Source organism: Empidonax traillii, unplaced genomic scaffold (assembly GCF_003031625.1).
Source record: "Empidonax traillii isolate 1590-97213 ecotype Southwest subspecies unplaced genomic scaffold, ASM303162v1 scaffold1094:size393979, whole genome shotgun sequence".
Taxonomy (NCBI): domain Eukaryota; kingdom Metazoa; phylum Chordata; class Aves; order Passeriformes; family Tyrannidae; genus Empidonax; species Empidonax traillii.
Window position 1 is genome coordinate 103,602 of NW_020956287.1, and position 12,078 is coordinate 115,679.

The 12,078-nt window shown below is 40.7% G+C and overlaps 1 protein-coding gene across 5 annotated transcripts in view; it reads right to left on the bottom strand.

Annotated features, from left to right (window-relative positions):
* SULF2 (sulfatase 2) overlaps positions 1 to 12,078 on the bottom strand; it is a 113,698-nt gene that overhangs the window by 37,530 nt on the left and 64,090 nt on the right. For all 5 annotated transcript variants that reach the window (XM_027904809.1, XM_027904808.1, XM_027904807.1 and 2 more), the window contains one exon: positions 2,243 to 2,394. In XM_027904809.1, coding sequence (XP_027760610.1) covers positions 2,243 to 2,394 — 152 coding nt within the window. The remainder of the gene's footprint in view (positions 1 to 2,242; positions 2,395 to 12,078) is intronic.

A 12,078-nucleotide genomic window follows, 5' to 3' on the forward strand; every position in this document is an offset into this window, starting at 1 on the left:
GGGTCTCCATTCATAAGAACATGCAGGGGAAGGGAGAATGTACAGTAAGCCAGACCAAAGCAAAACTGACTTCTGGACGTGCTTTCAATACCTGAGACAATACTCATAGCTGAGAGGGAATGAATACTGAAGTGCTCTCAAAAAGTGCTGTTTATCTTAAATGTTTATCTTCTTTATCCTGGGCACTCACTTTAAGTGTGTAACTCATCTTTGATTTAGCCAATAGAAGAGCACAGTTTTCCAACTTCAGTTTGAGGATGAAGGTTTCCGTGTGGTCAAAGTGAAAAATCACCGCAAGCCCACTGTTTAACAGGTCAAAAGACCAAACAGAAACATTTCAATTAGCTGATTTCTTACAGGATTTTTTTGAAGCTCCTTACTGTAGAGGAGGTAGCTGTGCAAAATCAAAATTCACGTAAAAAAGAAGTTGACAGAAAATGAAAAAGAAAAATAAAAGCAGAATATATCCTGTAAGAAAATCTGAAATAATTTCATTTTCAGAGCATAAGTGCTTAGCAGTCACTTTGGAGGGCAGAATAATCAGTAATGTTTTTTTTCTAGTTTTCCACTGGCACATAATTAACTATATAAAGCAGACAGGGCTAAAATATAATCTGATTATATCGTTTACTGCTGGAAAATTAAGTTTCCAGCAACCAAAATGACAGGAAAGAAAGATAAATAGTCTTGTATTTCAGCTTCTGTTTGTTCATTTGAACTCCAGTGTAAACATCAACCAGTGCTGTTGCTCTGCACACTATCACCTGTTTATTACTACAGCTGTCTATTATGCACAAATACGAAGACTATAAAAACATCTCTGTTTTCTTCAGCCTTTTTTTATTTATTACCAAACTTGGTAAGAAAAACTACAACAAGTGAAAACCTAAACGTTTTCAAGTGTTGCACACACAAATCAGAGCTGAGGATATTGAAACATAAAGCCTCCTGTTGACTCCTTGGTCAGTGGATGGAGATGGAGAACAGTGAGTGGGGAACCACTTGCCTCACGTAAGATAAATTCCCACCATAACGTTTTTGGTACTCAGCTGTAAAGATCAGCTCTCTCTCATTCTTCACAGTTCAGAAGGAAAATAAAAGATAATTAATTCTGTACAGCAGTTGCCCCTTCCCCTGGTGCTGGAAAAGGAAACCCTGGCAGACTGCGAAAATTTAGCTTTCAGCACGGGGTACATTCAATTAAAAAAGGCAAATAGGGCAGAGGAAAGGGGAAATGACAGACAGGAAATCACAGATATCAACCACTGAAAGGAAATACTGACTATGAACACAATGCTAACGAAACACAAACATGGAGGCAGGATTTGTGCCCAAGAAGAGAAAGCAAACCAAATCCCTGTTAAACAAATACACATTACAAATCTCTTCAGAGTGACTCTGCTTCCTATGTTATACCCCAAAACTAGAGCAGTTTACAGACAGATTTATTTACCTTCATACTTCAGCGTCACTTCAGCCCATTTTAGGACTCCACTAAGGTGGTTCCTTTGAAGAGGAACACTTTTGGCTGAAATAAATGTGCTCCTGACTGCAAACAGGTACTGAGCTGGAACGTGGTAGATGAGATAAAAAATGATGCTGCATTTGACAATGACTATGAAGCCTTTTGGTAAGTTTGCTCAGGGTGTAACCATCCTTGAAAGGATATTAAGAAACATCTGCACCCGTATGTATGGAAATATAAACATAACAGTTAAATTCTCCACTCATTCAGAGTCATCCTAAGTTGTAGCAAGATCCTAGGAATTCTCCATCCTATTGTGGCTGTGAATCAAGTTCTTTAAACTAAAAAGATGGGTCCAGCTGGAGGGAACTGGATTCTTATCTCATTAATGCTTGTGTAACTCCACTGAAGACAGTTCTATACCAAGGGAACAGATGAAAATCAGAGTCACACAACAATTAAAGTACAAAACACAGAAACAGCCATCATGCAGCATTTAAATCCATTTTCACATCTTCAGCTCATAATACCTAATACAGTCTCAGGACATTTTGTTTGTTTCCATTGCTGCTAATAATGTCTTCAGTACCATCATGACCCTCCCAGAATGGAAGATAACAAAATGTCCAGACACTTCTGCTGTTGGGGGTTGTAGATGATGTTACACGTACCAGCTTTCAAGTACAAAAAGAATTCTTTAGTTAGACTGAAACCATAAAGTGTAGCTTTCTTGTGGTCACATCCAAATGTTAATAGAAATAAATCAATAGGACCTACCCTGGAGTAGTCATATCCATGCTTCTCCTTCACTCCATTTCTACAGAGTGTGTAGTTGTAAAATCGAGAGTTTTTAAGTAATCCAACCCATTCTTTCCAACCAGGAGGCACATAGGAGCCATTGTATTCATTTAGGTACTTCCCAAAGAAAGCTAGGGGGTAGAGAAAGCACAAGTGTGGTAAGAAGGCATAACAGAAACACTTCAGAGACACCATATCCAACCAGATTCTTTCCTTTCTGTTTCTTCTTCGAACAACTTTATTCTCTCCAGGACAACAGATTTAAGATAAGACATAAGTTCACCCGTGGGTTTTTTTATTTACATCTCCATAATGCAGATCTTTTGATTTACAGCCTGACTATGCACAGGAGAAACTGGACTATAGTCAGCACTATCCTTTTCTTTAGTCCCTCATACATGTGGAGTGAGATGAACAAAACAGAGAACGCTTAAAATAGTGCCAGTTACCACATTATCTCATCCTGCTCTGCATCACCAGATTTAGCCACATTCCTCATTTTGGTGACACCCACTCAGCCATCTCCGCCTGTGGAACTGGGAGAAGCAGTGAAGTCACTGATAGGAGGTTTGCTGGGGAGAAATGATGACAAATGAGGGCTGGAAATACGATGGGATTTTAAACTTGCTGCAGGGAAGAACTGAAGCCTGTCTGGCAGAACCAGCACTAGGGTTCTTACAGGACACAGGGCTGGTGCCCGAGCCCTTCTCCCAGAAGAGCCATGCCTATGCCAGGAAAGGGTTAAGGAAAATTAAAAGCATTAGATTACTATGGAAAGAACACAAGTTCTCCAAAGAACATGATGAACCCAATGATGCTTTCACATCCTTCAGTAAAAAATTAGTAATTTACAGGAAGGTATCTTTCAGTATTAGTTTGTTGTTATGATATCATGTAATAACTAGGCAATTACAGGATAAATTATACTGGAAGACTCCATTCACCTACCTAGGTTTTTTAAAGCTTAAAGGCAAAATTCTGCTCTTGGGTTTTAAGCATCTGAAGTTTTTAGTGCTCAGATCTCAATTTTTGAATGGTCTGGCAATACAAGTTGGCATCATCATAGTGATCTTTACACTTGTTCCACTTGTCATTACGAACATTTTTAATCCAGAGGCACACCCTGTCAGCAGCATCTCACACTGGCCATCTCTCAGCGAACATCTGTGCTTCTATGAGGACAACACAAATCTAACATTCTGCTCTCTGACCGAGATTAAACCTCACCACATAACCCGTGGAATTTCAGCATACAATTCACAGTTCCCAGGTACTTAATTAGCATTTTTTAAGCTTGCAGTCTGTAGTGTCTGACACTGCACCTTCTTGTATGTACATAAATGCAAAGAGTAATACTGTGCATAGAGCGGCACAGATTTCAGCCAGTGAAAAAAGGGTCTGACTCACTGAAGGAAACAGATTTATGTCTTCTTGTACCAGGCTGAATATCTGCCCAGAGACAGACTCAGTGAGGAAAAGTGTTATAAAATGGTACGTGAGAGAGCTCCAAATCATAACCTCATAGTGGGTTTTTTTTAAAAAAGTGAGAAACGTGATATTAGCCACACTGTAATATAGTGGAATGGAATTAAATAAATTCACAGGTAGTAAGTACACTGTGCATGTCCATAAGATCCAAAAAGTGCCTGGGCAGAATGCAAAAGGCTACTTTAAATCATCCTTCTCAACAAACTTCAATGTATTCAATTAATGTGTAAGGTAAGGCACGAGAAAGTGAATGTCTGGGATCTTTTGAAGTGTTTTAAAGTGATCTGTATCACAGAAGATGAGGAGGGCACATCTATTGGTACATAATCAGTAAAGTCTTCAAAATTACATTGTGCTTTAAAAATATTCTGCAGATGAGTCACTTACAAAAGGTTTAAGCGAGTGATGAACATACTGCAGAAAACATTTTGTCTCACAGTCTTGAACTGCCTCATGACATCCTCTCCAACTAAGCAAACTGATCTAGCAGCGATGAGCACAACAAGATCTGCTCCACTGTAGATGAAAACTATCCTGTTACTCAGGGACTGCATTCATACAACATATACACTTTTTCCAAAAGATTCTGTTTTATGCAGAGCTTCTAATTTTTAAGAAGGACAGGCAACTCACAGGGACAGCACAGCTGCACATTTCTTTTCTTGTGTAGTAACCCAGGACACAGGACTGAAACACTGCCCACTGTCCCAGGAGCAGGAGTGCTCAAGGCAGCCCAAAGCCTCCTGCGCCCCACCCAACACATCACAGTCAAACCGAGATACATTTGCCCTTTCTGCTCATGGACACCAATCCACTCTCCAAAAAAGCATGGGAGCTCTGGCTGAGCTGGCTGGAGCCCTCAGGACACAGGCATTCTGTAAAGGATTCCTTGACTGTTGTTCTGCACTGGCATTAAAGGAAAGCCTGGCAGAAGTTCCTTCCCACACCTTTTACACACCCTCCCCCACTGCACATCCAGGATGTCTTTATACCCCTGCATGGATGTCCACAGTGCTTTAAATAATTTCCTCTGCTATTTCCAATCTTTCACATTTCACATCTTTTTCTTTCCTCCCTCCTCCCTTGTTATTAACAAAATTTTAAATGTCATTCCTCCCCAGTACAAAATATTGTGTTCCAATAAAGCTCTCTGGATGCCGATCCAAGATTTTCATTTTGCATTAGAACATTCTCTGTGACACAATTTCCCCCCCTCATCAGATTAGCTGACCACCAGGGACAGCTGCTCACATGCCTTTGGTGCATTCCAGTTTCAAACTGCTCCGAGATTTCATCACCAAACATTCACAGAGGCTGCTCAGCCGTGTTCCTACAGCCAGCTGATCATTAAAAACCACCCAGCTATTTTGAATAAACCCCATTATTTTCTCTGACTTTAAAATGCCACACAACACAGTTTTTTCCTACGACTACAAAAAACAGGATACACACAATTGGAGTCCTTTGTACACTGTTACCACTTCCTCAGGGGTTCATAACCCTCCCAGGTCCTTTTCTCAGAGCCCTGCCCTTCGATGATAAGCACCTACAAAACCCTTTGGCATGAAGTAGAATTTTTTACAAGAGGTTTTCTTTTCTAAACTCTTCCTGTAAGGGGAAAAAAAAAAAAAAAAAGGAACACAAAAGAATTTTCCCCATGCTATCAATTAACACAAAGGTCTGCTCTGAAGGTGACACAACCACAGAAATATCAAGAGTGTGGCTCATTGCTTAAAAAGCAGATCTAGCAGACTGTCAAATGTAGTGTAAAAGCACAATCAAAGGGGACACCAAGGCATCATTTATCATCACTGGAAATGTTCAAGCTCGTTCTACTGTCTATATCATCTACTAAACTACAGGTTTGTTGGTGGTTTTTCCCCTTTTCTTTAAACACTAATTCATTTCCTAATACCTAAAAATACTTAAAATGCATCTAACAAAGAATATTCACAAAGCTCTCCATTAAACTGGAAATCAAGATCATTTGGGAGTTCTTCATTAGTAAAATGAAGTTCATCCCTCTTTATTCCTTACAGACTGTCCAGCACTGGGAGATGGACATAATAGACCATTTTCAGTTCTCAAACTAGAAACAGGAATGCAGTGGAAGTCAGAGATCCACCAGTGCAAAACTGCCAGATCAGATTCAGATGCAGAATTTCAGTCTTTCACACAGTTTCCTTAATGTGGCAGCTGTGATTCTAACCATAGTCAGTCCTCCACAGATAATCTGTGTGAGAGTATTTACACTCAAAGTATTTATGTTCTTTTTAAATAAAGTAAGAAGGAAATCAAGAAAGGAAGGTGTGAGAGGAGTACTGGTACCCACCTGGACAGCAATACGATACCTTTGGTTGGGAGGCAGAGAAAGACACAGCTCTTGCTCTTGTAAAGCCAAGGCAAGGTCTGCACTCAAAAAACAAACTCCCCAGAGCAAGGTCAGCCTGGCTTCTGGGGCATTTAGTCACCCTTTCACCTGTGAGGTCATTGAGGAGACAAAGCCAGGCTCTTCGTGGTGGGGCATTTTTGGAGGACAAGAAAAAACCAGGACAGACTGAAACAAGTGAGAGTCAGCCTGGATGGAAAGAAAAAATTCTTCTCTTCACAAAGAGGAGTCAAAGGGGCTCTCACAAACACTGTGCAGCTCCAGTCCTTGGTGTGTTCCAGGTTAGACTGGATAAAGCCCTCGTGGCCTGGGGTAGGCTTCGAGCAGGTGGTGGAAAAGAGACCTTTCCAACCTGAATTAGCCTGTGATGGACCTGAAGCTGAGAAAAAGTAAAATTCAGCTTTTTGTTACTCCTGGACAGTAAGGTCAGTATTTTTATCACACATTCCTCCTCCCAAGACTCATCCTCTTCATACCCTTCACCCCTCACCCTGCTGCTGAGCTGCATCCACCCATTAGCACCCCATGAAATTGCACTCACCACCACAACTGGGAAGTTCAACTCATATTTTAAGCTATTAATCCCCCATATTTAAACACGAATGCTGAGCATTAAGTACTTTAAAAATATAGAGAGAGCACTGCTTTTCTGACCTATTTCAACAGTCAACCTTCCAGGTTTTGAGTATGAACCTTAAGTTATTGATACAGGTTTGTTTACCCCTCTAAAATCTTTTATTTCTATGTCTGATACCAGTTTTTCCCAGCTCAAAGTTGAGCAATTAGCTACGTTGAAGCAACCCCTTAGTTTTGCACTTTGGAGAGGTGAAGGGGGGGGGCACTTCTGACCTTATTTCTGCTGTATATCTATATACTTGCAGTACTTTCTGTCCTCTGAGAGACAATCAGAGGAAAGCAGATGAGAAAGTACTCTCAGATTGCTTAGTATGCATGGAACAAGCAGCGAGCTCAAAGGTCAACTCTGCTTTGCATTCACATCATGGCCAGATACACTCCTAAACTGACAGTGTACAATGGAATAAACCTGGTGAAATGAATGTATTTACAGCACAAATATGGGGGTTCTGAGAGAAAATTCTACACCTTAGCATTAAATTTGGTTCCATGGGGAAGATCAGACATCAGTTCTTAGCAGGTATCAAAGTAATTGACTAGATTTTCCAAAAATCAGTAACTCCCAACTGCTGAAGTCCCCATAACAAAACCACCCCAGCTGGCACCTTTTGTGACAACGGGAAATACAACACTCCTGCAAGGATTAGAAGACGCAGCATTAGCATTATTACCTCAGTAACTGCAGTAATCTAATTAATGGGTTGCATAAAACATAGAGGATATTCCTAAGTATTAGAGTATTTTTAAGACTACATTTTGTTCTCAGATTCCTTTAGTTCCATCAGGTTCAGGATGCTAAGGAAGACTGGGGTTCCAAGTACTTTTCATTATTTCTTGTCTTTTGTATGTCTGCAGTAGTTCTTGAAATGATGATTTCACTGAGGTATTTCACCAGGTAGACTAAAAGGAGTACAGGTGTATAAACACACACACATTTTAGTCTACTGCACACTGGCAGCCAATTTTTCTCTAACCTGTAATACACTGATAGCACAAAATTTTCTTAAAGATCACATGTTCCATCCATCATCACAGGGACATAAAAGGAGTCGTACTAAAGGCAAGAGCTTTTACATGCACAGATCTTCTCTGTAACTGGAGTAAAAAATACCATTCAAGTCATGGAACATAATAGTTGCAAAGTTGCACAGTGACTTGTAAGCACTGCAGGCAGAGTAGCCTACAGGTTGTGATGTCAGGGGACTGGTCTGATATCCAGCAGGACAAAGCAATGTAATCTCTGTGACACCTTTGTTCCTCTTCCTGAGTTTGCATTGCACATTGCTCAGCTGTGGCCAGGGATCAGTGCCAAGATCTATTTAATGAAGCAGGGGAATGGGCTGGAGGGGAGCAGATGAAGCCAAATAAAACAAAAGTACTCAATCCAAATATCTTGAAATGGTCAAGAAGGAATTGAACTGAAGAATGCTGATGGTGAGCCAAGTCTTGCTTGTCCTTCTCAGGTAAGAAAATTCCCAGTGGTTTCTCAATGTCAAAATCACAACAATAATACATTTTAATAAATATTTACCATGGGTGTCACTCTCCCCTTCTATATCCCACGGTCACAGAAGAATCTTAACATTTAGATTTATCCTCCTCTTATCAGATGTAACACTTCTTCCTCCTCCACACATAAAACCCAAACCCCTCCCCAGCAGTGGACTGTCAGATGTTTTTTAATAACAAATAGCCTCAGCAAAAGTTTATGCAGCTTAACACTGAACCTTTACTAAAATACCAAAGTCTGCACCAGGCTATTTGGGCCACCCCCAAAACAGTTTCATTTAGAGCCATTCTGTCCATAGGATTTGAAGAAAACCCAATTGCCAAGTTTCAGGGATACTGAGATACTCAGATATGCTCCACAAGAAGAATTATTTGCTGTATTTTAACAAAGTAAGTAACCAGCAAAGCTGGTTTCTTCCACCTAGCAATAAACCAGGAAGAATGCTACTAAAAGCATTAGTTCATAAATAAAAACAATAAAATCTTACTGAATCCAATTAGAACAAAGGTCCAACTGTGGTTCAATATAACCACACACTTCCTTCCAACAAGATATTATCTAGGTTCTGCAGTGGTTTGTTTTCTGTATATTTACCTTTTACTTTTGACCAAAAAAAAATACATTTGACACTTTTTTTGATAATTTGTCAATTATCTCTTACAGCCCTGAAATGCATCCATCTCAACAACCTCTCTTGTCCTTCCATGCATAACATATTCAACAGGATGAAAAGCGCTGTTCTCTCTAACTTGGAACACATGGCAAAAGTCCCAGGGCAGTCCTTTTGCTACTAAAACATACCAAAAGATATAAGGTTGCTTAGAAATTCAAGGAAATTGAAATTTAACTTCCAGAAACTGTAATTAGAATCTATCTGCAGATTTTACACTCTAGGCACTGTCTAGTCTGAAATCATCAGCCCTTTATTAAAATATGCCATAGAGTTTATTGCTCTACCTCTGAACTCCCACATCACGGAGTTTTTTCCAGTGCACCCAACACAGGTTGCAGATGGCAAGGGTGTAACTACGTGGGCCACACACACAACACTCACACCTTGGGCATGCAGGAAAGACAACTCAGCACACACATTGATCAATTAAGCTTGATGAATCTGAAAGACCAGCTTAGTAATTCACCACCATGAACCAAGACTATCAGGAGTAAGACAGACCAAGACAGTGGATTTGGGCTTTCCATCAGCACTCCTCAAAGATCCTTGGTTTCCTTTTGCAATATCAGCTGTCATGATGCAGCCACTCTGCTGAATCTTTCTTTTACACCATTTTCAAGTCTGATGGTCTCAAAGCATCTAATGGATATAATCTGACAGACCTTGCTAAGGCAATAACTCATCTCAGCCTACAACTTCCTTGCCAGGGGAAGAGGAGGGGCAGGCACTGATCTCTCCTCCATGGGGACCAGTGACAGGACCAGGGGGAATGGCCTGAAGTTGTGCCAGGGGAGGTTTAGGTTGGGTTGTTCCCCCAGAGGGTGGTTGGCACTGAACAGGTTCCCCAGGACAGTGGGCACAGCCCCAAGGCTGCCAGAGCTCCAGGAGGGTTTGGATGACACTCTCAGGCACAGGGTGTGACTCCTGGGGATGAGCCTGTGCAGGGCCAGGAGTTGGACTCGATGATCCTTGTGGGTCCCTTCCAACTCAGCACATTCTGTGAGTATTTCTGTGTAGAGAGCAAAAGATCTACGGAAACTAATCTACCTTCAAGATAAATAATTCAGAAACCTGCTACCCAGTTTTGAAAAGTCACTTTGATGTCTTGGAGGCAAATATCACAGCGCTTCAGTTCCTAGTCAAGCAAATCACTTCTAAAAACTAAGTCTAACTTTTAAATCACTTGGTTATTATTTTTAACCATGGCCTTCAGGCCTCCATCAACTGCAAAAGCTACCTTCCTGCACATAGGGTGTTACTCTGATTTGGATAATGTTTTCTTTTTGTGCACATAAGATGACAGAGAAGTGCAGCACAGCACAGTGGACAGGGCACCGGAGTGTGGATGAAAACCTGCGTGTCTTCTTCATGTTGCTTTTCACCTGCACACAATCTTGTAGAAAGTACTTCACTATCGTGTCTCTGCTTCTGTCTACCCTTTGACTCTTTAGGTCACCAGTTATTCCCTACCAAGCTATTATACATAGAGATCAACTTCAGTTAAGTTTGTAAGTATTTCTGTAATAAAAAATATCAAGCAGCAACTGTTGAGGAGAGCAAAATCTACAGCATGGGACAGGGAACCTAAGAATTTGACTCCTGGACTGTATCTAGATACTAAAAACTGGTCACATGTTTATTAAAAGGAGAGGAGTGGACCCGAAAATATTTACCAGCAGCCTTTCTCCTCTTTTGTACAATTTGTTAAAATCATTTCAAAATGTCAAAGGCTCAGACAGTGAAGTGCAAAATAATTACATGAATGCAGTCGGGCACTGTATCTTCTTAGTTTAATATTAATGGACGGAAATGGAAAACTGCCACTGAATTTTAATTCATTCATTAGTTAATTATTGTAAAGCCCCATGAAAGTGCTAAGAATTATTATTACTTTTATTCCCAATAAATATTTTATGATGGCACAGATGGACCTCCCACGATGACTCTGCTCTAGGTTCAAAATACAAAACTGGTGCAAAATGGCATTTATTAATTCTTTGTGTAATTCAGGTATGGACTCACCCCCATGAGATGAGGACACATCACCATAAAAGCAGCAGCTTTTCCCTTTGCTAACAGGTCCATTTGAGTGAATAGGGTTGGCTGTACTATAGGGTACTACTCCAAAGGAGCAAGGAGGGGGAGTTAGCCAAAATGTGGACTGCATTTGCTGCATACTGAGCCACATTAAGCCCTAACATAAATTAACAGAACTCTCCCAGAAGAATCATTGAAGCAAAAGTGTCCTTCTGCCAGGCTGCATTTGACCCACCACCCCTAGTTCTGTTGAATTTAATAAGATAAACATGTCTTTTCATTTCCTGGCTGCAGATAAAGCTGACAAAATATTCTGGAATCAGTCACCAATTTCAAGACTTAAGCATTCAGCCAGCCAGACAAGTGGAAAAGAGAAGCTTTTCTCATTAAGTAATGTCTAAGGGAAAGTTTAAGTCTGTATTCCAATATAACATCCCGGTATTTGCTGCTGCAGGCCCAAAGCATGCAACAACGCATTGTGCATTTTAAAAGCTGTCTCAGGAATAGAGATGTGCATGTTGACAGAGAACAGATCCTTTTCTTGATAGATGTTTACACAGGAACCTTTGGCAGAGAACTGACATTCAGAAGTGTTTGCCACAGTATCTCTTTGTTTCTTTTCCATTCTTACCATGCCCTGCTCCAAGCTGCAGTGCCAGCTTCCACTGTTTTAAGTCAGGAATGATTTAGATGTTGCTTGCAGTGGTTTTTCTAAAGATCAATTCATCAGCTGAACTGGTTTATTTACCTAAACTGTCCTTCTTGCCTAATTTCCCCACATTGTGCAATAAGACAATACACTGAGATTGGGATCTGGTGCTGAGGGAGCGTGTAGGGGCTACACAACAGGAACAGCTGGTGCTATTCATGACACTGGCAGATTTTAAACTGAGAGACAGGTTAATGGAGAAGAAACCTGCCTGTAACACCTACTGCCTCAGTGGCTTCCACTGAAGAGGGACATTTCCCCCCTTGCTCTGCCAGGATATTTAATTGATCCACATCAAGTGACAGCAAGCCTGTCTGTTGTCACATGTGCATGTTGGGCAAAATCCTGTTACAGCCAAAGACTGAACTTTGGT